The 26,451-nt window shown below is 45.2% G+C and overlaps 1 protein-coding gene and 1 pseudogene across 1 annotated transcript in view; both read left to right on the top strand.

Annotated features, from left to right (window-relative positions):
- LOC137636176 (zinc finger protein 585A-like) overlaps positions 1 to 26,451 on the top strand; it is an 89,246-nt gene that overhangs the window by 21,524 nt on the left and 41,271 nt on the right. Inside the window, exon 3 of the mRNA XM_068368572.1 lies at positions 12,577 to 14,365. Within this exon, the coding sequence (XP_068224673.1) occupies positions 12,798 to 14,365 (1,568 nt within the window). The 5' untranslated portion in view covers positions 12,577 to 12,797. The remainder of the gene's footprint in view (positions 1 to 12,576; positions 14,366 to 26,451) is intronic.
- Positions 2,754 to 2,869, top strand: LOC137636177 (5S ribosomal RNA; annotated as a pseudogene).

Here is a 26,451-nt window from a genome sequence, read left to right on the forward strand (position 1 = left end):
CACACAAGCTTACGTAGGCCACATGGTTCCTTGCGGAGCAAGGAACTTGTGAGGTGCAGGGACTCCTTTTCTCGAGTGCGACTCACTTGGATTCTGAGTCCCCGGGTAAAGCCAAAGCCAGTATGGCTGGGGACTTTCCACCCTTCCTAAGGGATAAGTCACCCTTTGTAAATAGCGTGGTTTGTATTTCGGTTACGGAACAAATGACAAATTCGAAGATAATTTGTATTTTTCCTAACCATACAAACCTTAGCTATTTACACATATTTGCCCGCCAGCCCTGTCCCCCAAGACAAGTCCTACCTCTAAGTGAAAGTGAGTATTCACCGGTGTGTGAGGGGGAGGAGGGGTAGCTAGCTACCACTCCCCTACCCCCCCGCTAACTAGCGCGGGGGTAATACACCCTCGTTAAATTCTAATGGCTCGCCATTTCAGCTACGCTAAAAGTAATAACCCTTTGTAAATAGCTAAGGTTTGTATGGTTAGGAAAAATACAAATTATCTTCGAATTTGTCATATTTTGTTGCATTTATATGGGATTCAGTGACTTTTGCATTGCCATTCAAACCATTGACAGAATTGTAAGTCTCTCTCTACGGAGTTTATTTCGTTTGAGAGAGCGTATACTTTGGTTTTCAAATAATTGTGAAACTATCTTTTTACCAAAGAGTAAAATGCAAATTTTTTAGTGCTAAATTGTGCAGTGAATTCTATTCAGTGAAGAATGCTTCTATTCGGACCTGTCGTTATCCTAGCCTTAGACCTCTGTCAAGCTCCCAGACCCAGGGGAGAAGTTAAGTCGAACGACGAAAGGAATCGAGAGGGTAGCCAGGCGTTACAGTCTTTTAAGACCCGAACAGAGCGTTTCTGTCAATCCCCAGAACGCTCACCTTCGCTACAGATAAAGCAAGGTATTAGTGTTTTCAAACATTATACGCGCGCTTCAAGCGCTAAGCTGAAAACAAAATTAGATTCGTTCTGCGTGTGTTACATTTCATGCGGCGCGGACGTAGTGCCGCCGCCTCCACCTGATGGGTGTCGTCTCCCGACAGTGACAAGCGCTAGGGATCGACGAAGATAATGCTGAATACATTTCGCCTAAGGTTGATCCTTGATCTTTGCTGTTAGGCATGGAACAGCAACTATCTTCGTTTATGCAGTCTTATCAGCCTGCCGTTAACAGTGTGGTTGGGTGTCACGATTCCAGTCTTTGACACGGTCGCACAAGCGACGTGTCTTTAACGGTGATGACTCGTCGCACAGGCGGCCTATCAGCTGCAATGTTCAACGGTGGGAGCAAGTGGATGCATTACTTCGATTACCTGCTCAACGCAAACCGACCGCTAATAGCGCCTAGTTTCAGTCTATTCAGGCGCGCCGACGTTTGCCAGGCAGCAGAGCATGCTACCAAGCGACATGACAGACAGCAGAGCCAGCGAAGCGTCAGCGGAACGGTGCGGCAACGGAAGCGGAATGTCAACGGAAGGGAGCGAAGCGTCAGTGTGCACGCTTCAGTGTCAGTGTAGACGCTTCAGTGTCAGTGTGGACGTTTCAGCGTCAGTGTAGACGCTTCAGTGTCAGTGTGGACGCTTCTCTACCTATGACAATAGACTTTGATGTCTTCCTAACTATGACCGTCTAGCGTTGAGTTATTGTTGCTCCAGGTGCTATATTAAGAAATAAATCTTAACTAGAAAGATATTATATTCTCGGACCAAGGCCTGCTGGGCTAACTCTTGGTTGGGAGAACTAGAATTAAAACCTCTAAGCATTGAGGTCTGAATTCAGAATCCTAAGGAGTGGATTCCTAAGAATCAAGACTTCTCTTCCTAGGATAGAGTATTGTAGAAGGAAGGGAATAACTTTCAGAAACTCATGAGAATTTTTCTGAAGAGTTCCCCTTTTATTTTATACCTGCTGCTCCTCGTTCCGACTTCAGAGTTTTCGCTAGTTCAGTTGATGGTGTCTCTATGTATTTTAATTTTATTACTAGCCAGGCTACAACCCTAGTTGAGAAAGCAAGATGCTTTAACCCAAAGGGATCCTATCAGGAAAGGTGGCTTAGTAAGTAAATAAGAAAATAAATAAATTAACATTAAATCATTCTCAGAAAAGTAACGAACCTTACTGTAGAGGTTGATGCAGCGCCTGCAGCTGCAAAAGCAGGAAGTGCATTAAGGCTTTTATGAGAATAGAGCGTAAGAGTATATATCCCACCACGGGCAGATCTTTTATGATTTAATGTATTATGTTTAAAAACGCTCTTGTTTAGTGACTCGTAAACATAGCACAGTGCACTGGAGGAGGTATTTGTTCGTGTTCATCTTACTCCTAACCCTACACCTCTTCCTTACTTTCCAACCCATGGGAGAAGGAAGGTCGGTAGGCTGAGGTACATCGCGGACCTTGTGCGTTAAACGTATGTTCCACCGAGCGATCCTGTTGATACAGTCCAAGACGTTCCCGTTCCGCTTTGGAATGATGAAGTAAAGCTCTTTTCTTCGCCTACTATTGTTGAACTATGTCATTACAACCATGAGACATAGTTTCTTGGGAAGAGCGAAGTTGGAATGTCTTGAAGCGGTCAGTTCATCATCGCTATGGTATCTGGGATCTTGTAACTTTTTTCTGCGTAATAGGACGCAGTTCCCTGACGAGGATGACGTTCTACGTTTTCCCTGTCTACTAGACTAGGAAGTTACTCGTCATGTACGCACACGAACAGAACTTACCCTCGCAGCAGGCGTGTCGCGGTCAACGGCAATACCAAGTTGAAAACTCAGCCTGTCCGATCAGCTAAGTTAAGCAACGTTGGGTCTGGTTAATACTTGGATTGGTGACCGCCTGGGAACACCAGATGCTGTTGGCATTTAAACCTTTAATGCTTAAACTGGAAGCAATCAAGCGTGTTTTTCTTCCACGAGAGAAGCGGAAGTCAGACAAGTTGCATACAATCCTAGCTCTTCCTCTGGAATCTTATGCACTTTCACGGAAGAAAGAGTTTGTGCTTGTCGAAGGACGATAAACCTAGACTTGGTAGTCACCAATCAATACGTCCAAGACCTTTCAGGAGTTGTATGTTTTTCTAATAACTTATCCGGTAGTAACTGATGTTCGCCGGAAGTTTTTTTTTCGAAAGAAGGCGACGTGTCAGCACCAAAATTGTGTAAGACACATAGTTCTTTGGGAGAAAAGGTGCTCAGTTTGCTTCTGTTCACGCTTCTTCTCCTCCCCCAGTTTGGGGAAATGTCTAGTACTTTCTTCTGAGGTCTAGCCACTACTGTTGACGGTATCTCACAACATTGGATACGTTCAGTTCGCGCACAAGGCGCGCTTGAAATGTCATAGGGTCTCTCCCAGGTCGCTCACGGGACTGCGGTTGATGTCCTCTCCCAGCCTTCGCTCACACTTGAGTTGGCGCACACGCTGCCCAGCGAGTGTAGGTTTGGTCTGAACTAAAAGAGGTCAATTTCATCTCTGTTTAGCGTTTACGATTCTCGGGGGGGGAGAAAATTTTATCCTAAAAGAGTCTAAGGACTACCATAGACAAAGGAATTGTTTTCCGTTAGTGTCAGAAAGCGTACTTCTCCTATGCTCAGCAACGCTTCCTCGCAGAGATATGCTCGTGTTACGGGAAGCGTTAGAGCGGATGCTTGCAGCAGTCTGGTCTCTCTCTGACGGCAGACGTCACGCAGACACAGACGCAAGTTCTGGTCTCTCCCTCACGCAGTCACAGACGCAGATGCCAGTCTGGTCGTATGTTGGACGCTGACAGTCAAAGTTGATCCTTTCAACAAGTTGTCCCATCTTCGCGGTCTGCGGGACACGCGACTACAACTCATGCGGACGCATACTACACACGGACAACTCTCGGCAAACAGTTCAATCTGAAATCTTAAGCAATCTAGACGCATGTGTCAGCCTGGACATATGCTGGATAAGGTCAGTCAGGTTTTTTCCTGCGTCATGATAGACTAACAGTTGCGTCTTTGCGCCACTGACCGGACACTATGAGGTCGCCTCCTCGCAGCACGCTGTAGATTTACAACAAGTGGGACGCACACAGATCGTTGTATCCACACGACAAGGTGAATGCATACAGCACGCTGACACCTTACGGCAATGCAAGCACATGCGACATTATGGTCGCATGCTAGACCCATACAATCAAGTCTTTTTCTCACAGCAGTATGGACAGACTATTGTCTCTCCTTCGCGCGTCTCTGGCTTTGCAGCTAACGCTCCCTCGCGTCAAGCTTTGACTTTAAGTATGTTGAACTCGCTGGTTACACACGATCAGGTCTTAACCTCACAGCATGAGATTCACGTTGTTGATGCTTCTTTTCAATAAGCCTAGCTTCGGTATCGGTTCTTGCAACTGATATGGACGCGTTTCGAGAAGTGTTCTAGATCCTGACTCTCTCTCACAACATGTTGAGCATATGCAGCATGCTGGAACCATACTGGACTCATGCTGGGACCATGCTGGGTGCATGCTGGAAGCATGTCATTAGTCTTGTTCTCCGTGTCAGGATCACGAACGCTTTATTTTAAACCCTCAAGCTTTAGGTCTAGCTGCCTCCAGTATTTTGGAAAACCCCTAAGATCTAGAAGGTTGTTCGGAGGAGGCAGCTGAGGCTATCGCTTGTACAAAGGACCTTTGCCTCAAGGTTTTACAGCCCAAATAGGAGGTTTTATGAAGTGATGTAGAGCTAAAGCAGTCTCTTCATTTAGCAAATCTAAGACAAGTAGCCTATTTCTTCTTAGACCTTAGAAGAAAACCTATTTTTTCCTCCTCAACCATCAAGGGGTACAGGAGTATGCGGACAGCTGCCTTCGGACGCATAAGATTGGATCTATCAGATAAAGACCTTATAGATCTTCTCAGATCATTTGAGATGACTTAGAAGCGTCAGCAAGATTCGCCTGCCTGGAATTTAGAGGTCGTTTCTGGAATTCTGTGGTAGGGAAAGATTCGAGCCTTTACTCTTGGTGCCTCACACTGAAGGACCTGGGGGAACCCAAACAAAAAATAAGGTAAGGTAAGGTTCTCTTTTAAAGTTCTAACTTTGGAGACTTTTCTGAGTAAGTCTGGCAATAGTTGAGAGTCAGTGAAGTTCACGCTCTTAGCAAGAACATGGACTTCAGAATGGGTAAGCCATAGGCGCCTTGCAACCTGGATTCTTGGTCATTTACAAATGTCCTTCTCATCCATGGCCTAAATCTTTCGAGATCACTATCCTCTCGAATGTAGTTTGTGAAGGACTGTGGATATTTTTTTGCCTGGTTAAAACGATGAAGTTTTATCAGGACAGAACCAAAGGAGTTAAGAGTCTATTCAAGGCTCTTTGGTGCACGGTCAAGAAACCTGCGCTGTCTATGTCTAAAACACTCTATCATCTCGTATAGACTTTAATTACAAAAGTCCTTTCTTACTGTTGTGTGACGGATCTTAAGCTGTCGAAAGAGTAAAGACTCATGAAGTTAGAACTGTGGGAGCTTCTGTAACTTTTAAACACACTGTTCTCTGGAAAGCATCGTGCATACAGCCTGTTGAAGGGGTAATCCTGTGTTCGCCTTGCATTACTTATACTGTGTCCAGTCTCTTTATGAGTACGGTTACATTTTGGGATCATTCGTAACAACGAGTGCAGTAGTAGGTGAAATATCCACCACTATATTTCCCTTAATTCTTAGTACCCCTGTTCTTCTCTTGGAACTTTTATATATATTTTTATGATTGTACAGAAGATTGGTCGGCAATCTTCCGCAATCTTTGATGCAGTCAGGTGGTCATTTTGTTCCTAGAGAGTGCCCGGAACAAGGGTATTAGTTGAGGTCCTGTCATGTTATAGGTTATTGACAGCTCCTAGAGATCATCAGCCCCCTGGGTGGACCGCTGGATCTCCTAAGGATAGCAGACAAAATGAGGCAGAGCATTGCTGTCAGCTTCCTAATCAAGTGAGAACCGCTTAAGTTGTTTAGGTAACTCAACTCTTAAGTGAATTTCCAATTAGGCAGGTGTCTCTGACCCACCACCAATGGGTGTCAATCAGCCATTATATAAACAGCGGGTAAGTTTTATATTTAAAAATGATATTTTCATAATGAAATAAATTTTTGAATATACTTACCCGCTGGTTATATAAGTTAAAAACCCACCCTCCTCCCCTCTAGAGACCATGGGGCTTGGAAAATCTGAAGTGGTTTGGTATAGTTCTACCTGTAGCACCGCGAGGGCGCTAATGTACACCTGGCATATCTGCGATAAGCCGCGCGAGACTTAAGCCTTTATATAACCAGCGGGTAAGTATATTCAAAAATTTATTTTATTATGAAAATATCATTTCTACCTGCTTCTTGTACTGTAGTGAACTTGGAAGGAAAAATTAAAATCAAGTGAGCTCGTATTGGAATGTGAAGCCATGCAATTATTTAGAAATACTATGGTATGGAGATAGCTTCATTTTGGTTGTTGAATATAAGTATAGTAATAAGGTAGAAAAGTATCATTATTTTTTTTAAGATTTATGTGATTTTGTTGATGTGATCTCTTTTATGGTCTTAGTGATTAGTTTAGGTTATATAATTTTCATTGGATTGTCTTTGAGAGGAAAATCTTCATTAAAATTTCTAGATATTTGGTTTCTCTTTCATTTCCACAATTGCTCTTCTCAAACATTTCAATCTGCATTGGTCTCTCTGGAGAGAGTGTTCCTCGTCAAATGATTTTACAGCATTCTTAGTACACTACTGTATTCAGGTTTCACAAGAATTAAGTTAAGATTTAAAGATATTTTGCTGAGTAATATTCCAAGTCCCAGGGCTGGGTCTTGTGGGTAAAATCCATAACCCAATTTGTTTAGGAATAAATTCTACAGGTTTCAGTATTAATGTGAGTTTACAAAATTGAACATCTAATGTTATTAATTAAGTTTACAGTATATTGATTGTATTTGTGGTACAGAGCAGTAATCATGTCCAGAGGCTGTCCTGGTTTTTTTTTTTTGGAAATGCAATTTGTTTGGACTCATAGCTCACCCTAATGTTAAATGTACTAAGTGCAATCATTTGGGTCTAATTTCGTGTCAAGTTAGTAGTCAGTGTTTGAATATGAAAAATAGAAAACTGAAGGATTAAAAGCAATATTTTTTTTTATGGAACTCAAGAAATATTTGTTCTGTCTATACCTTCGCTGTTTATAGGGATATTACTTTCGGCGAGGCTGGAAGATGAGCCATAAGACTTTAATTGAGGGATAATTACCTAAACCGCCAGTTAGCGGGAAGGTTGTGGGTAGCCGGCTACCCTGTTCACTCACACACGGGGCTGAGCATCTACTTTGCTTTTGGCTTGGTGGAGAACGGACATTGCTGCTCTCCTGCTCCATTGCCTTTTTGACTTGCCATTGAGTGATAGTTTTGAATTATTCTTTGTATGTGCCGTAACTGGAATACGAACCTACCCTATTCAATAGGGGTATTACTTTCAGTAAAGTTGAAATGACGAGCCATTAAGATTTAGTGAGGTTCAACTACCCATTCTGCTAGTTAGTGGGCGTAGGGGGGTAGCTTGCTACCGCTCCCTCTCAAACACCGGGAATTTAACTTACTTTGCTTTTGGCTCGGATGGTGAACGGTTGCTGCCGTTTTTCATCCTCACCAAGTTATATATTGGACTGCCATTAATGCTATTTGTTTGTGCTTTGTCTTTAATAGTGTGTGTTTGTGTTGTCTTGTGCGACCATGCATACTTGCCCTGGACTTGAAAGCCAACCCTGCCGGACCTTCATGTCGGCCATGGTCACTGACTGCCACACCCTTTCTCCCACCTGCAGAGGTCAACGATGTGATTGTGGTCATAAGTGTAATGAGTGTCTGCCTCCTAGTGGGAAAGATTTTGGCAAGGGCGGAAGAAGAAGTCAAAGCGGGATATTTCACTTTCGAAGGTTCCTTTGTGTGAAGGGAAAAAAACACAAAATCTCTTCTTCTGCTTCCCGACCTTCCTCCAAAGCTCCTACTTGTTCGGCCTCTTCTGAGTGACCGTCGAGCAGTAGCGTAGACTTTATTTTCTGCCAACCCTTGTCCTTGAGAGATGGTGTTGCTTCCCCTAGCGAAGTGGCTCCACCTCTCCCCCCGGGTAAAGCCTTGTCTATGGGTTCTGTGTTACAGGTGTGGTCGTCCTTGCGGCTCCGAGTCCGCCCTTCAAGCACTTCTTGCTGCAATTTATCCTCCGCATTGCGAGTTTGCAGCCGTTGTTGATTTCGGAGGTAGATCCACTAATTATTGTCGATGTTGTGGTGTCAGAGGTGTCTTTCGTAGCCGCTGTCGACGCCCTTGACTCTCTAGACTCTCCTGTTGTGGCTGACGGTTTCGTTTCCCCTGTTCTGTCCATCCTTCGAGGGGGAAACTAAGTCTATCGTCTGTCTACTGTGAGTGGTTCTTCCCCTCGGGTTCTCTCATAGAGACTCCTCTTCGGAGGACTGCTGCTCAAGGTCAGCTTGCTGATCCCACGTCGCAGAGCTCTCCCTCCGGTTTGACTTAAAGGTTGCCCTTCACCATCATTGAAAAGGCTCTTCAGCCTCGTCTTCACAGCCGTCGTCCACAGAGGAGCTGCCGCTTCAGTGGTGTTCTGGCCCTCGACCTTCGCCTGTTCCTGGTCCTTCTCCTGACGACTCTGCAGATAGTCCTCGGACTTCAGTGCTGGATTCTTCTGCGTATCGTTTGCGATTGCCATTAGTGGATGTTCGCCCTTCCAAAGCGCACATCCCTGTTCCAGTTCGACATACCAGCCGACCTCCTGACCTGCCGTCACTGTTCCCATCTCCTGTACATCCTCGGATGTTGTACCTAAGCGTTCTGCTGAACCCCAACTCTCTCCAGCTTACCAGCTCCCTGCAATGCACTTGTGCTCTCCAACAGCTTGTCAGCGCCAACTTGCACTCAAAACGCTTTCCAGAATGTCTTTCTCTTCAATGAGTCAGCGCTTTCCAGCACATTGACATTCCCTTGACCGCTAGCCTTCTCCTTCTCATCCTCAGCCCCCTCCAATGCTCCAGTGATCTCCCGATCGCCAACGATATCCAGCACAGCCCTGCCCTTCCAAAGAGTAGTGTTTGTCAGCTCGCCAGCACTCGCAGTGCAACTCCGCTCTCCAACTCAAGCTTGTTAGCGCTCCCCTGAGCAACAGCACTCCCTGAGACATCAGTGCTCTCATGCGCAGCCTCGGTATAAGAATCGCCAACGCACTCCGGCACGAAAGCGCTCTCTTGTACGTCACCCCACTCCCAAGCGCCACTGGTCCACTGCGCAACAGCGCTCTCCTGTGCCAAAACTCTCTTCAGCTCACCAGCACCCTCTGGCTCATTGGCGCTCTCCAGCTTGCCAGTTTTCACCTGCGCGCCAACGCTCTCATGCAAATTTACCGGTAACTGCACACCAGCATCCTTCTGTGTGGCGTCGTTCTGTGCGTTCTCTGGAAACCGCACCAGCATCATCCTGCTCAGCGTCTTACTGCACGCTATTGCTCTCCTGTGCGCTCTCTGGCCCACCAGCGCTCCCCAATGCGCTATCTCTCACTGTCCCACTTGCGCCATGGCCATGAGCAGGTTCTACAGGCTCCTAGGTTTTAAGGAACATCGAGTAGACAGCTCAACATCCCATCATTCTTCTCCCTGCAAACGCATTACAGCGCGACCGCCATGGAAAGGTGGAAGGGTCTTCACAGAAGGGTTCAGGATCCCGAAGGTGGATCCATCAACAGCAGAGACTCCTCTCAGGGAACTGTCGGTCCCTTTCCCTTCAGGGCCTTCCGAGGATCTGTCTGACAGTGCGTCAGTCAGTCAGCAGCCCTGGTTCAGGGCTATGGTCAGAGCATTGGTGCAAGCCTTCAAGCCTGCTCTGTCTGCTAGCTCTTCGGAGCATTTTACAGCTACAGCAGACCTACTGTAAGGAACCACAGCTTCTTCTCCCCTGAAGAGGAAGAAGGTCTCAGATGTGGTTACTTCCCCTAGGGTAAAGCTGACTCCTGTTAGGCTATCATGGTCTGCTCGTGCATCTTCCACCGGACACTGTCCTACCTCACCTCTGCCGAGGGGGTAATGCCAGGGAGGGGCTTCCTCTCTTCCACCTTCGGAGGAAGTTTCCCCTCGCACAGAGAGTTCTCCACCACCGATGAAAGTCAGAAGGGACATGACAATGCAGCTTTCGATGCTTGAGCCCTACCTCCTTCCTCAAAAGGAACCGAAGGACTCCAAGACTCTTCCGAAGTCCTCTTCAAGAACGTCTACGCCTACAGATGCAGCCTGTCACTTGAGCGATGTGCGCGACCCACCCGGAGAAGAGCTCTCGGGGGTGGAAGGAGGAGACTTCGCTGCAAGTTCAAGTCCAACATCAGAAGGAGAGCAGAAAGTCAGAACATGCATTCTGTCAGGTTCTGACTCATATCAGGGTTCTCAATGGGTTTACCAACCGAGAGAGCAAAGACTCGGTGTCTTTTGCACCTAGAAGCCCTCAGAGACCAGTGCAACCTTGCCTTGGTCTCAGGGCGTGAAGGGTGCTAGGGCTACGATCATCCTACAGCTCTGAGCTCTCCTCCTCCCAACGTTCCGGCTCTACCACCAAGCTTCTCCCACCTCCTGTCTGCAGCAGAGGAGCTATTCTGAGATCTTAGACGTGCCTCGTCCAACTCTTCTTCTCCCCATATAGGCTACTTTGTGGCTTGATGTTTGGTTAGGGACCTTGGAAATTCTGGTAGAAACTGAGGATTTCTCAAAGAAATGTACCAGGGTTCTCACCATTACTCCCACCTGTACCAGGCTTCTGGGAGTCTCCTGCTTGAGGTGGACCTTTTGCTTCTTCGCCTGTTCTGGCAACTAACCCCTTTAGTCCGCCATAGACTGCAGCCAGTGGACTAGGGGAGCAGTTCTTGGATAACCCGGCCAAAGCCAGTACGCCAGAAATGGCTCCAGTAGCTACAGCTGAGGCAGTTCCCCTCTCCTCAGCAGCATTTAGTTCCACTTTCCAGGCCAGCAGATGACAGTGCTAAACATCAGTCTAGCCGGTGGTAGTGGCTCTCAACAGTTTCTGTACAGGTAGTGGCACTCTACAAGAAAGGGCAGAGGCACACTCATGGGTACTCTTCGGGACAGCAGATGGCAGTTTCCTCCTCCAGGGCAGCAGACGGCAACAAGCTTGGAACTTTTTTCATGTCACAAGCTTGGAACTTTGTTTGAATACTTTGACCTTGACCGAAAAGGCTCTTTCTTGGTGTTAATTGCTAAGAAATTTGCATCATAAACCTAATGGGACTGTATTTTGAAATAGGACTTTTATATTTTATTTCTTTTTTTGGGGTGTGTGGATGTCCTAGGAAAAAAACCAGGTACTTGTGTATTGTATTGATATAGGGGTGCCCTATTAGTGGGAGGCTATTTTTTCAAATACTTTTTCAGTCTTGTATTGTTTTTCAATTCTTATTCCATGTCATAGGAATGAACTTTTGTTACTAAGTGGTCTTCCCTTCGTTCAAGTATCCTCAGTACATGAGGACAGATGCCCACTTACAAGATGAGGAAGTCTTCAGGTGGACACCTCCTCCCTCTCTCTGATTTGGGTGTTTTATCAAGGCAAGGGAAACCAGTCGTCTTTCCTTGGCCCTCATCGCTCCCTTCTGGCCTCGGAAGGACTGGTTCCCAGACCTTTTTGAGGTCCTAGTGAACCCTCCTGTTAGATTGCTAGAGAGACCAGATCTACTCAAAGAACCTCACTTTCATTGTCTTCATCAGGTGCTCCACATGCTTCATCTTCATGCTTGGAACCTGTCAGGAGGTTCTCAAGGTAAAAAGGCTTTTCATCTAGTTAGCCTAAGCCATGTGATGCTCTACATGTCGAGTTTATCAAGTCAAATGGGCAGTTTTTTTTTTACGCTGGTGCCAGATGAAAGGTCATTCTTCTTCCAGACCCTCTCAGCCTAAAATTGCAGAATTCCTGGTCTATCTTCACAGGGATGGAGGGTATCTGTAGGTCTTAAGAAGGCACTGGACAACACAAAGGCAACCAGAAAGAAAAAACTTACCAAGTGAGTAATGTTACTTTGCCATAATACTAGAACCAAAGCAAAGGCAGAGGGAGAGATATGGAAGAGTTTATGGTAAATGTTCCTGTCTATGCAAGATTACTATAAAACTTCATGCTGTTCATTGTTCTGGAGGAAGGCTCAGAGGTGCATAGCAGTATTAGCAAGACAATTTTGATGGTGACTGGAGAGGAAGTACAGTAAAGGAAATAAGACAATGGATGAAACATATTTGTCTTTTTGAAGAGCAAGGGGAAAACTATTTAAAGAATGAAACCAATAATGTCACAGGAGATGCTGTAGATTATAGAATCTACAGAGGATATGAGATTTTTAGATGCCTGAAATGTGTAACAAGAACAGATAGAACACAGTGGTTTGTATGTTTAGAAAAAAGGCAAATTACATAACTTTATGAATATATTTATTTTTTTAGAAAACTCCATTAATTTTATTGAGTTTTCCTCTTCTCCAACTGATTGTAGTTTTCTTTTCTTCCAGACTTTTCATCTCAAAGGAAGGAATCATCCACCTCGTGCTGCTAAAGCTTGTAAGCTACTGAAGGTATATGCAAGAGACGTAAGACGGGAAAAGAAAGGGTCATGTTGGAAGTTTTTGTTGTACCGTATGATGTCTGAGAATAGGAAGTTTAGTCTTAATTTCCTCTTTGAAGTCTATTGAAAATAATATTAAGGGGTGTTTCATCTTTTGATTGGGAGAGGATGATGAATTCTGAACCACCTTTGGAATTTTCAATGAAAAGTGAAATTGAAGATTTATTTTCACCTGCAGTCGATACAGAAAATAATGATACGTCTGGCAGTGTTGTTGTCTTTAATGATGACGCTCTTTTCTTGGATCCAAAAATGGAAGTCAAAGTAGAGCCAGAAATATTTGATTCCAGCGAAAGCAACTTGAAAAATTCCTACGAGTATGATGCATCAGTGAGTGAAAACGGTTCATTAAGTTGTAAAGAGAATGTCGATGATGAGGAAAGTGTAGACAGTTACTTAGGGACAGCTGTGAAAGAGGATAAAGGAAAAGAAAAGGGAAGACTTTCATGTGTAATCAGTGGAAGAGAATTATTACAAAAAGATGTTTTGAATCAAGAGGTGAATCAAATAAATGAGAAGCAAATGAAAAAAAGGATCTTTGGTAATGTTAACTCCAATGCTCTAGCTAAAAAGCGATGCACATGTAGTGAGTGTGGGAAAACTTTTTCTAATAGATTTAATCTTACAGTGCATTTAAGAATTCACACTGGAGAAAAGCCATACAAGTGCGATGTCTGTAGCAAAAAATTTACCCAGAAACACAGTCTCACTGTACATTCAAGATTTCACACTGGAGAGAAGCCATACAAGTGCGATGTCTGTAGCCAAACATTTACCCTGAAACAAAGTCTCGCTGTACATTCAAGAGTTCACACTGGAGAGAAGCCATACAAGTGCGATGTCTGTAGCAAAACATTTACTGGAAAAACAAATCTCACTGAGCATTTAAGAATTCACACGGGAGAGAAGCCATACAAGTGCGATGTCTGTAGCAAAACATTTAATACAAAATCATATCTCACTGTACATTCAAGAGTCCACACAGGAGAGAAGCCATACAAGTGCGATGTCTGTTGCAAAACATTTACTACAAAAACACATCTCGCTGAACATTCAAAAGTTCACACTGGAGAGAAGCCACACAAGTGCGATGTCTGTTGCAAAACATTTACTACAAAAACACATCTCGCTGAACATTCAAGAGTTCACACTGGAGAAAAGCCATACAAGTGCGATGTCTGTAGCAAAACATTTTCTTCGAGATGCAGTTTCGCTGCACATTCAACAATTCACACAGGAGAGAACCCATACAAATGTAATGTCTGTAGCAAAACATTAACTAGTAAAACACATCTCACTGTACATTTAAGAATTCACACAGGAGAGAAGCCATACAAATGTAATGTCTGTAGCAAAACATTTAATACAAAACAACATCTCACTGAACATTTAAGAATTCACACGGGAGAAAAGCCATACAATTGCGATGTCTGTGGCAAAACATTTACTGCAAAACATAATCTCACTGCACATTTAAGAATTCACACAGGAGAAAGGCCATACAAATGCAATGTCTGTAGAAAAACATTTGCTACAAAACTAAGACTCGCTGCACATTTAAGAATTCACACGGGAGAGAAGCCATACAAATGCAATGTCTGTAGCAAAGCATTTACTTGGAACCCATCTCTCAATAAACATTTGAGAATTCACACGGGAGAGAGGCCATACAAATAGCGAATTCTCTACTTTGAAAAACTATCTCACTAAACATAAGAATTCACATGAGAGATCTATTGCAATGTCATGAATGTGGCAAAACATTTTATATAAAAGAAAGACTCAATAAAATTTTATGAAGAACTCACATGGAAGGGAAACCAGTCAAGTGAAAGGACTGTGGTAAAGCTTTTTGGTCTAAAAGTTTCAAGAATCATTATAGAAGGAGGTGCTATAAAATCTGATATTGTGATCTGGAATAAAGAAGAAAAAACAGCAATGATTATAGATGTGAGAGTTCTTACCCCTTCGCACGATTGCCCAGACCGTTAGCTCTCAGAGTCGACGAGGTGGTGATGCCTCCAAACAGCTCATGCGAAGCACAGAGTAACACCTTAGGTCAGGCACTAGCCAGTTAGTTTTTTGGACTTACACCCACCCAACGGTGAGTCTCCACTGTAAATATGGTAAGGGTTTGTATGTAGTGCAGTAATAAATGACAAATTTGGAAGAAATTTGCATTTTCCCCTATGTATAAAATTCTGGAGCTCTTAACACATACTGGTCCTGCCATCACCTTCCCCCAGGAAGTTCTGCCGCAATTGCACAATGACTTTCATTTACAAGTGCTGGTGTGAGCAGAGTGGTTGGTCCAACTCTTGCTCTCCCTTCGCTAAGTAGCTAAAAGTTTTACAGCTAATTCCAGCTGTTGCCAAAATGCGTCTCTGCTGTGAAGAGCTCCAGGTTTGTATAGTTAGGAAAAATACAAATTATTTCCAAATTTGTCATATTAGCATAATTGTTACTATTAGAAGCCAAGGTGCAAAAGCAAATTGCCACTAGCCCAAGGGACCAAATAGTTGACAGTCTGATGCAGTGAAGAAATAGGAATGTAAAGAATAAACTACATAAGAGAGATGGAAAATGAGATTATTTGAAAATAGATAACAATGTTGAATAAATGAGCATTATAAAAACCAGGAAATGAAACATCGTCAACAGAAAAGCATTTGTATCAAGTTTGAACTTTGAAATATCCGCTGATTCAGTTGCAGAATAATATACAGCATTAAGCCTTTTGAAACAATGTTGGTGACCTTGTGTCCTTTTGAAAGTAATACTGGATGATTGTACCTGCTTCCTGTACTGTAGTGAAGTTATGAATGTTAGCAGGAAGGAAGAATCAAAATCTAGTCTACTTGTATTGGAATATGAAGCCGTGCAATTATTTACAAAGTACTATGGTATGGAGATAGCTTCATTTTGGGGGTTTGAATATAAGTTTAGTAATAAGGTAGAAAAGTATGATTTTTTAAATTTTAAATATTTAACTTAGCCGGTGAATATATAATAGCTGCAACTCTGTTGCTCGACAGACAAAAAACAGTAAAAACTCGCCAGCGATCGCTATACAGGTTGCGGGTGTGCCCACCAGCGCCAACTGTCGGCCAGATACCACTCTCGATGTAAACAAAGACTCAATTTCTTCTCTGTCGACGTGTCGACAAGACGTACTTTACTCGCTGTTGAACCTGGAGTTTTTTCACATCATATTTGGTGAAGTACTTTAATTTGGTTTGAGCTTTCGCAGTACAGGTGTTTTTCCTCAAATAAATCCTTGAACTCTTTTTTGGATCGGATTAATTGTTGATGACTTAGATCGTTTTTTGGAATTTTCCCTTGACTAATTCAAAATGGCTGACCTTTCACAAGTTCCCAAGTTCAGAAAATGTAATGCTAGGGACTGTCATAGGCGTCTTCCAAAGGCTTCTCTCGACCCTCACACTGTTTGTTCCAATTGTCGGGGTAAAACGTGTCAATTGGAAGATCGGTGTGAGGAATGCGTGGGCCTTTCGGAATTCGATTTTATCGAATTTGAGAAATATACACGCAGACTAGAGAGAGATAGGGTAAGGAGAAGTTCTTCTAGGTCGGTAGATTTTTCCTCTCCACATGCCCCTGAACCTAATCCTTCCCCTGTAGTGGTTGTTCCTAACCCCCCTCCTAGCACTCAGGAACCGTCGATGCAAGACATGATGCGTGCTATCCATGCCTTGGGGGAGAGAGTTGAGGCCCTAGCAAGTGACCGAAACCAACTTATGGCGGACGTAAAGGAACTAAAGTGCCAAAGTGCCACGGCGGAAAGTGTTAAAGTGCTTAGTGTTTCTCAAAGTGTTGTGAACAGTGTTGCGCTTGAGGGTTCGTCTGTTCGTGCCTGTCGTCCTCCTAGTCCGGGACCTCTTGCAAGCTCCCAAGCCCAGGGGAGAAGCAATGTCGTACGACTCATGGGTTCGAGAGGCCTTGATCAGCGAACAGACGTTCCCTCTATGGTATCAGGCGTATCTCCCCAAGATCGCCCCTACCAACGTAAGACGAGAGAGCCCATTTTTACCTCGTCGTCCGAAGGTGTTTCTCGTAAGAAACCTTGGACCAAGGTCTCCAGACCTTTGAAACGTAAGTCGGTTCCTTCAGGACAAGTCCAACGTCCCGGTTGTAGCCACTGGGACAGTTCGGACTCGTTGCCGTCATCGGATGACTGCTCGCCGCCTAAGAGAGGCAAAGTTGTGCCGCCTCAGTCGCTCACCCCGTCTGTTGCCGCACCTGCTTCCGTAGACCCTAAATGGGTGTTACTGCAGGACATGCAGTCCAAGCTTGCGTCCTTGATGGAGGACTTCAATGCGGAGAAGGTTGCCGCTGAACCTTCTGGCCAACAACCATCCAAGCGGTCTGTTGTGCGTCCTGTTGACGTTGAGGTAGCTTTCTCGCGTCAACCAGTTGGGGTAGTACCTCCACCGATGCGACCCAGTGTGGGTTTCCAGCCGCACGTTGACGTTAGGCAACGCACGGAGGTGGTTGTTGACGTTCAGGACGTTCATCAACCATCAGAGGTGACTTGTTTTGACGCGGTGCGTCAACCTCCGCAACCCGGTATGGTGTTGACTGCACAACCCAGACGGTCTAAACAGTCTCGGGTGGACGCTGTGCGTCCTCGCGCACCTATGGTTGTTGACAGTTCCCAGACTGTTCAGCAGTTCCATGACGCTGCGTCCGGCTCCGTCACGCATGCACCAGTGCGACCGGACTCGGCGAGTCAAACGTTGCCCACTCCTTTGCCGTTTTCTCATCAGTTTTCGGATGAGGAACTGTCAGATGAGGACGTTGCTGAACCACAAGAGGATCAACCTTCAGAACTTGATGAGCCTAAGGCAGCTCAACCATCCTTGGACTTTAGAAAAGTCATGGCTGTGTTTAAGGAGTTGTTCCCTGACCACTTTGTTTCTGTGGCTCCTCGTTCGCCGCCGTCGGAGTTTGTATTAGGCGTTCCTGCTACCGTGCCTGCCTTTACTAAACTCGTTCTCTCTCGCTCATCCAAGAGAGCTTTGCGGCTGTTGGGCGATTGGTTAGAGACCAAGAAGAGTTTAGGGAAGACAGCATTTGCCTTCCCCCCATCTAAACTCTCGTCTAGATCGAGCGTCTGGTATGCCACGGGAGAAGTTCTCGGCTTGGGAGTTCCTGCCTCTGCCCAGGGCGACTTCTCAAGTCTTGTAGACTCTCCCCGCCGCCTTGCCATGAGACGCTCGAAGATTTGTTGGTCACCATCGGACCTGGACCACCTTCTTAAAGGTATATTTAGGGCGTTCGAAGTCTTTAACTTCCTAGACTGGTGTTTAGGAACCCTGAGTAGGAAAATCTCTTCTGCTGATAAGGATGTTTCCTTACTCATTATGTCCTGCATGGACAAGGCCGTCCGTGATGGGTCCAACGAACTTGCCGCTTCATTCACGTCCGGAGTCCTGAAGAAACGAGAGTCTCTATGTTCTTTCCTGTCTGCTGGAGTGACGCCATGCCAAAGATCTGAGCTACTCTTTGCGCCCTTGTCCAAGTGCCTGTTTCCTGAAGTCTTGGTTAAGGAAATTGCCTTGTCTTTAGTACAGAAGGACACCCACGATCTAGTTGCGTCCTCGGCTCGCAAAGCTCCCCCTTTGCCTACATTGTCTGCTAGACCGAGGATAGACACTCCAGCGTCTCAGTTTATCCCGCCCTTTCGTGGCAGAGCCTCCAGCAGGGGAGGTGCTCCTGCCGAAGGGAAGCGAGGGAAGAGGAAAGGATCCAAGTCCTCTAAGGGCAGAGTCTGACTGCCCGCAACTTCAGACAGCAGTAGGAGCCAGACTCAAGAACTTCTGGCAAGCCTGGGAGAAGAGAGGCGCAGATCAACAATCTGTGAGGTTGCTCAGAGAGGGGTACAAAATCCCTTTTGTACGCAAACCCCCTCTAGCGACGTCCCCCATCGATCTCTCTCCCAGGTACAGAGAGGAAGAAAAGAAACAAGCCCTGAAACTGGAAGTGTCTCTTTTGCTAGAGAAGGGAGCGGTGGTCAAAGTCTTGGATCTTCAATCACCGGGGTTTTACAACCGTCTCTTCCTAGTATCAAAGAAGACAGGAGGTTGGAGACCGGTGCTAGACGTCAGTGCTCTGAATGTCTTTGTCACAAAGACGAAGTTTTCCATGGAGACCACAAAGTCAGTCTTAGCAGCGGTCAGAAAGGAAGACTGGATGGTCTCTCTAGACCTAAGGGACGCCTACTTCCACATCCCCATTCACTCAGACTCCCAACCCTTTCTGAGATTCGTCTTCGTAGATGTGGTTTACCAGTTTCGGGCCCTGTGCTTTGGTCTAAGCACAGCTCCTCTCGTGTTTACGAGGCTGATGAGGAATGTGGCGAAATTCCTCCACTTATCGGACATCCGAGCCTCCCTTTATTTGGACGACTGGCTTCTCAGAGCCTCTTCCAGTCGTCGCTGTCTGAAGGATCTCAATTGGACTCTAGATCTGACCAAGGAATTGGGACTCCTAGTCAATTTGGAAAAGTCGCAGCTGGTCCCATCCCAAACTATTCTGTATTTAGGGATGGAGATTCACAGTCAAGCTTTTCGGGCTTTTCCGTCGGCCCCCAGAATAGATCAAGCCCTGCTCTCCATCCAGAAGATGCTGAAGAAACAACGCTGCTCAGTCAGGCTGTGGATGAGTCTGGTAGGGACGCTGTCATCCCTGGAGCAATTTGTATCACTAGGAAGACTACACCTCCGTCCTCTTCAATTCCATCTGGCTTTTCACTGGAAAAAGGACAAGACGCTAGAGGCGGTCTCGATCCCGATTTCCGAAAAGATAAAGTCTTGTCTGACTTGGTGGAAGGACAATATCAGCCTAAGAGAGGGTCTTCCCCTGGCAGTTCAGATACCCAACCACGTTCTCTTCTCGGACGCATCGGACTTGGGCTGGGGCGCGACGCTGGACGGTCGGGAATGCTCAGGTCTGTGGAACTCGAGTCAGAGGAGCATGCATATCAACTGCAAGGAGCTTTTGGCGGTTCATCTGGCCTTGAGAAGCTTCGAGTATCTCCTTCGAGGCAAAGTGGTGGAAGTAAACTCGGACAACACCACGGCCTTGGCGTACATCTCCAAACAGGGAGGTACCCACTCACTGACGTTGTACGAGATCGCAAGGGACCTGCTCATCTGGTCAAAAGATCGAGGCATCTCCCTAGTAACGAGGTTCATCCAGGGCGACTTGAACGTCCTAGCAGATTGTCTCAGTCGGAAAGGTCAAGTAATTCCAACCGAATGGACCCTCCACAAGGATGTGTGCAAGAGACTTTGGGCGACTTGGGGTCAACCCACCATAGATCTCTTTGCAACCTCGCTGACCAAGAGGCTTCCAATCTATTGCTCTCCAGTCCCGGACCCAGCAGCAATACATATAGATGCCTTCCTCCTAGATTGGTCACATCTGGATCTTTACGCATTCCCACCATTCAAGATTGTCAACAAGGTACTGCAGAAGTTCGCCTCTCACGAAGGGACAAGGTTGACGTTAGTTGCTTCCCTCTGGCCCGCGAGAGAATGGTTCACCGAGGTACTTCGATGGTTAGTAGACGTTCCCAGAAGTCTTCCTCTAAGAGTAGACCTTCTACGTCAGCCACACGTAAAGAAGGTACACCAAAGCCTCCACGCTCTTTGTCTGACTGCCTTCAGACTATCGAAAGACTCTCGAGAGCTAGAGGCTTTTCGAAGGAGGCAGCCAGTGCGATTGCTAGAGCAAGGAGAGCGTCTACCATTAGAGTCTACCAATCGAAGTGGGAAGTCTTCCGAGACTGGTGCAAGTCAGTTTCTGTATCCTCGACCAGTACTGTACCTCTGTAGCCCAAATAGCTGATTTTCTCTTATACCTGAGAAAAGGACGATCCCTTTCAGCTCCCACTATCAAGGGCTACAGAAGCATGTTGGCATTGGTCTTCCGGCATAGAGGCTTAGATCTTTCCAACAATAAAGATCTGCAAGACCTCCTTAAGTCTTTCGAGACCACTAAGGAGCGTCGTTTGGCTACTCCTGGGTGGAATTTAGACGTGGTCCTAAGATTCCTCATGTCAGACAGGTTTGAGCCTTTACAGTCAGCCTCCCTGAAAGATCTCACTCTTAAGACTCTTTTCCTGGTATGCTTAGCCTCGGTTAAAAGAGTCAGTGAGCTTCATGCCTTCAGCAAGAACATCGGGTTTTCGTCAATAAAAGCTACTTGTTCTCTGCAACTTGGTTTTCTAGCCAAAAATGAGCTACCTTCTCGTCCTTGGCCTAAATCTTTCGATATTCCCAGCTTATCGGAGATCGTAGGCAATGAACTAGAAAGAGTCTTATGCCCTGTTAGAGCTCTTAAGTTCTACTTAGCTCGTACTAAACCTTTACGAGGCCAATCTGAAGCTTTATGGTGTTCGGTTAAGAAACCATCCTTGCCTATGTCAAAGAATGCTTTGTCATACTTTATCAGATTGTTAATACGAGAAGCTCATTCACACCTGAGTGAGGAAGACCGATCTTTGCTTAAGGTTAAGACGCACGAGGTTAGAGCTGTAGCAACTTCCGTGGCCTTTAAGCAAAATAGATCTCTGCAAAGTATCATGGACGCAACCTATTGGAGAAGCAAGTCAGTGTTCGCGTCATTTTACTTGAAAGATGTCCAGTCTCTTTACGAGAACTGCTACACACTGGGACCATTCGTAGCAGCGAGTGCAGTAGTGGGTGAGGGCTCAACCACTACAATTCCCTAATTCCATATCCTTTTAATCTGTCTCTTGAAATGTTTTAATGTTGTTTTTATGGGTTGTCCGGAAGGCTAAGAAGCCTTTCGCATCCTGGTTGATTTGGCGGGTGGTCAAAGTAATTTCTTGAGAGCGCCCAGATTAGGGGTTTGATGAGGTCCTGTTGTATGGGTTGCAGCCCTTGATACTTCAGCTCCTGGGGGTCTGTCAGTATCCTAAGAGGATCGCTGGGCTCCGTAAGGAAGACGTACTTACAAGGCAGAGTAATCGTCTAAGTCGACTTCCTTACCAGGTACCTATTTATTTTGGTTTTGTTATATTGATAACTGTCAAAATGAAATAAAAAACTCTTAGCTTATACGATGTAAACATATTTAACTGGTCTCTACCCACCTCCTTGGGTGTGAATCAGCTATTATATATTCACCGGCTAAGTTAAATATTTAAAAATGATATTTTAATTATAAAATAAATTTTTGAATATACTTACCCGGTGAATATATAAATTAAACGACCCTCCCTTCCTCCCCAATAGAGACGCAGTGGGATGAGAAGAAATTGAGTCTTTGTTTATATCGAGAGTGGTATCTGGCCGACAGTTGGCGCTGGTGGGCACACCCGCAACCTGTATAGCGATCGCTGGCGAGTTTTTACTGTTTTTTGTCTGTCGAGCAACAGAGTTGCAGCTATTATATATTCACCGGGTAAACATATTCAAAAATTTATTTTATAATTAAAATATCATTTTTTGTGATTTTGTTGATGTTATCTCTTTTATGGTCTTAGTGATTAGTTTAGGTTTTATAATTTTCCATTGGATTGTCCTTGAGAGGAGAATCTTGATTAAAATATCTAAATATTTGGTTTCTCTTTCATTTCCTCAAATGCTCTTCTCAGACATTTCAGTCTGCATTGGTCTCTCTGGAGAGAGAGTTTCTCATCAAATGATTTTACAGTATTCTTAGTACAGTACTGTATTCAGGTTTCACAAGAATGAAGTTAAGATTTAAAGATATTTTGCTGAGTAATATTCCAAGTCCCAGGGCTGGGTCTTCTGGGTAAAATCCATAACTCAATTTATTTAAGAATAAATTCTACAGGTTTCAGTATTAAAGTGAGTTTACAAAATTGAATATCTGATGTTGTTAATTAAGTTTACAGTATATTGATTGTATTTGTGGTACAGAGCAGTAATCATGTCCAGAGGCTGTCATGGTTTGTTTTTTGGAAATCCAATTGTTTCCACTGTAAATATGGTAAGGGTTTGTATGTAGTGCAGTAATAAATGACAAATTTGGAAGAAATTTGCATTTTCCCTATGTATACAATCCTGGAGCTCTTAACACATACTGGTCCCGCCATCACCTTCCCCCAGGAAGTCCTGCCGCAATTGCACAGTGACTTTCAGATACAACTGCTGGTGTGAGCAGGGTGGTTGGTCCAACTCTTGCTCTCCCTTCGTTAAGTAGCTAAAAGTTTTACAGCTAGTTCCAGCTGTTGCCAAAATGCATCTCCAGTGTAAAGAGCTCCAGGTTTGTATAGTTAGGAAAAATACAAATTATTTCCAAATTTGTCATTTTAGCATAATTATTACTATTAGAAGCCAAGGTTCAAAAGCAAATTACCACTAGCCAATGGCGCCCGTTTGTTTACGTCTCGAGTACCAAAAGTAGCCACGGATGAGAGTAACTTTGGAACGGCTCCTCAGTTACTCAGCCACCTTTCCATATCGAAGTGTTAACTCTGTATGGGGTGCAGATAGCTATGTGGCGTGTTAATACATGCGTCCCCTGTTGATATACGATATCCTAGAGGGAAACCTTTAGGGTACTCGCACCAGAAGTTAGAATTCTGTGATAACCTTTAGTTTAATTCTCTGGTAATATCCACTGTAGTTAAATATACCCTAGGAAGCTACTGAAGGAACTTTCCATCAGGATGTCATGGCTATCTCACCCAAAAATAGATTTTTCGCTTCGCTCAAAATCCGTTTACAGTGAACCCTCGTTTATCGCGGTAGATAGGTTCCAGACCCGGCCGCGATAGGTGAAAATCCGCGAAGTAGTGACACCATATTTACCTATTTATTTCAACATGTATATTCAGACTTTTAAAACCTTCCCTTGTACGTAGTACTGTTAACAAACTACCCCTTAATGTACAGAACACTTAATGCATGTACTAACGTACCCTAAACTAAAACAGGCACAAATATTAAAGGCGACTTTATATCATGCGTTTCCTAAACACGCCAAAAAGCACGATAAAAAAAATGGCAACCAATGTTTTGTTTACGTTTATCTCTGATTATTATGAAGAAACAAACGCATTTACACATTTGTGTATAGGTTAGTTTTTGCATTGATTATATTGATTATTCAGTACAGTATGTTGATTTGGTTATTACTAATGTTTTACTTAATTTTTCTTAGGACTTCCAAATGAAATGTTTTTCTTTATAACGCCACCTGAAACGACGGCGTCATAAAGTACGCTCAGTAAACAAACTAAGGAATTTAACGTGCATGATGAAAGTGATAAATAATGATATTACAGTAAAAGCTTTTATAAAATATGTTTTTTCAATATTAAACTTACCCGATAATCATGTAGCTGTCAACTCCGTTGCCCGACAGAATTCTATGGAGGGATACGCCAGCTATCACAATACTAGAAGGGGGTGTACTTACCAGCGCCACCTGTGGCCAGGTACTCAATCATTTGTTGTTGACACCTCCTCAATTATTCCTCTGTCGTGCTTCCGGCTAGACGTTCTGGGATACGCTTATGGTCTTCGAGTTTATTCACGGATATTTGGTGAAGTATTCTCTCAGATTAACGGCTGTCGCTTTACTGGAATCCTTCTTATATTAGCTAGATAGCTTTTATATAATACTGATATAACGATTAACGATTTTTGCTTGTTTTTGGATCACCCTTTGGCTAACTCTTTGAAACAAGATGTCTGACGTTTCGCAAGCCCCCTCCCATAGACGATGTAGGTCTTGCAATAGGCGTATTCCGAAGGCCTCGGTAGATCCTCACACCGCTTGTTCTGACTGTAGGGACAGGCCCTGTCTATTAGAAAATCGATGTGAGGAATGCGCCGGACTTTCGGAATTGGAATTTGTCCGTCTTTTAAAATATTCATCTAAGTTAGAGAGAGGTAGAGTTAGGAGAAGTTCTTCTCACTCTTCTATGTTTTCCTCACCTCATGATCCCCTACCTTTTCCTACCCCTGTAGTGGCTACCCCCGAACCTACTGTGTGCCCTCCGCCTGATATGTCAGTTGTTTTGCGTGCTATTCAGGCTTTAGGCGATAAAGTAGAATCAGTGGTAAGTGACCATAAGTCTCTGATGGCCGAAGTTAAAGAACTGAAGGTCAAGAGTGCAGTGGGTGGAATTAGTGCCAGTGCTGTGACGAGTGCTAGTGTCGGTGCAGTGCCAAGTGCTAGTGGTGCCAGTGTGGTGCGTGAGGATTTTTCTGTGCGAGCCAGTCGTCCTCCCAGTCCGGGACCTCTTGCAAGCTCCCATGCCCAGGGGAGAAGCAATGTCGAAGGGCTTAAGGGTTCGACAGGCCTTGTTAGGCGCACAGAACTATCCTCGGTGGTTGCGGGCGTGTCTTCCTTAGACCGTCACTCCCACCTGCAGACGATTGAGCCCGTCTTATTCTCGTCCGCTGATCAACTAGCAGGGAAGAAACGTTGGTCTCAGGTCTCGAGACCGCTTAAACGTAGAGTCCAGTCCGCGAGTGCTCAGCCAGGTTGCAGTCATTGGCTCAGCTCTGACTCGCCTCAGTCATCTGTCGACTGTACTCCGCCCAAGAGGAGTAAGGTTCTGCCAAAACAGAGCCCGACTGTGACTTTACCTCAGTCTGTTATCGTTTCTGCCGATCCCAAGTGGACCCTGCTTCAGTCCATGCAAGCTCAGCTTTCGGACTTGATGCGTGAGTGTCGGGCTGAGAGTGTTGCACCTCCTCCTCCGCCTACACTCCCTCCGCCTGTTCTCGCTCCGCCTGTGCTCGCCCCGCCTGCACTTGCTCCGCCTGGTCGCAGCACCATCTGCCAGGCGTACGATGTTGAGCCACTTTCGGAGTTCGCTGTTCCCAGTGGTGTTCAGCCTCAGCCTTCTTTAAGGCAACCCTTGCTTTGGGATCAGGAGAGTTATTCCACTCTTCCTCCGCCTCCCCTTGCTGCTCCACCAGTGGTGCAACTCTCGGTTGGGGTACAACAACCTCTCCCCTCCGTGAGTCTGTCTGCTCAGCCATCGCTGCAGCGAGCTCAACCCTCCTCAAGGCAAGCTCCTCTACACCCTGGACTTGCGCCTCAGGAGCCTCAGCTTGCGAGAACTTTACCTTGTTCTGCGCAGCCTCAACCTCATCATGCTCCGCTCATCTCACAGGAACAGGAACGGACTACTCCGCCTCCGTCCTCCGCTCAGCTTGTGCAATCCTTGGGTTCAACCTCTCTTGCTAGGAGTCAACCTCCTTCACCCATGCGCCTGCCTTCTGCTTCGTCTGTTGTTCAGCCTTTGCAGTCTGAGCCTCAGGTTTTCCCTCAACAGTTACTGGAAGAGGAAACCACTGTTATTGTTCCTACCCATTCTGACTCTGCGGTTCAGCATTCTGGTCCGATCGCTTCGCTACCCTCTGCTGATGAGGTGTCGGATGATGAGGAGGCACACCTTGATCCCTCATCAGACGTGGACGAATCTAAGCTTTCTCCATTGTCGATTGATTTTCGTAAGGTCTTGGCTCTACTCAGGGAGATTTACCCAGACCACTTCGTCTCTGCTATTCCCCGCTCTCCACCATCTGAGTTTTCGCTGGGCGTACAACAAGCTAAGTCCAACTATACTAAGCTTGTCCTAGCTAGATCCTCCAAGAGGGCTTTAAGGATCTTAGGGGAGTGGCTGCAGTCTAAACAACACCTTGGCAAGACTTCCTTCATGTTCCCTCCAACGAAGCTCGCTTCGAAAGGTTGCGTTTGGTATGCCACAGGGGAAGCACCAGGC

The sequence above is a fragment of the Palaemon carinicauda genome, unplaced genomic scaffold, assembly GCF_036898095.1.
Source record: "Palaemon carinicauda isolate YSFRI2023 unplaced genomic scaffold, ASM3689809v2 scaffold244, whole genome shotgun sequence".
Classification (NCBI taxonomy): Eukaryota; Metazoa; Arthropoda; class Malacostraca; order Decapoda; family Palaemonidae; genus Palaemon; species Palaemon carinicauda.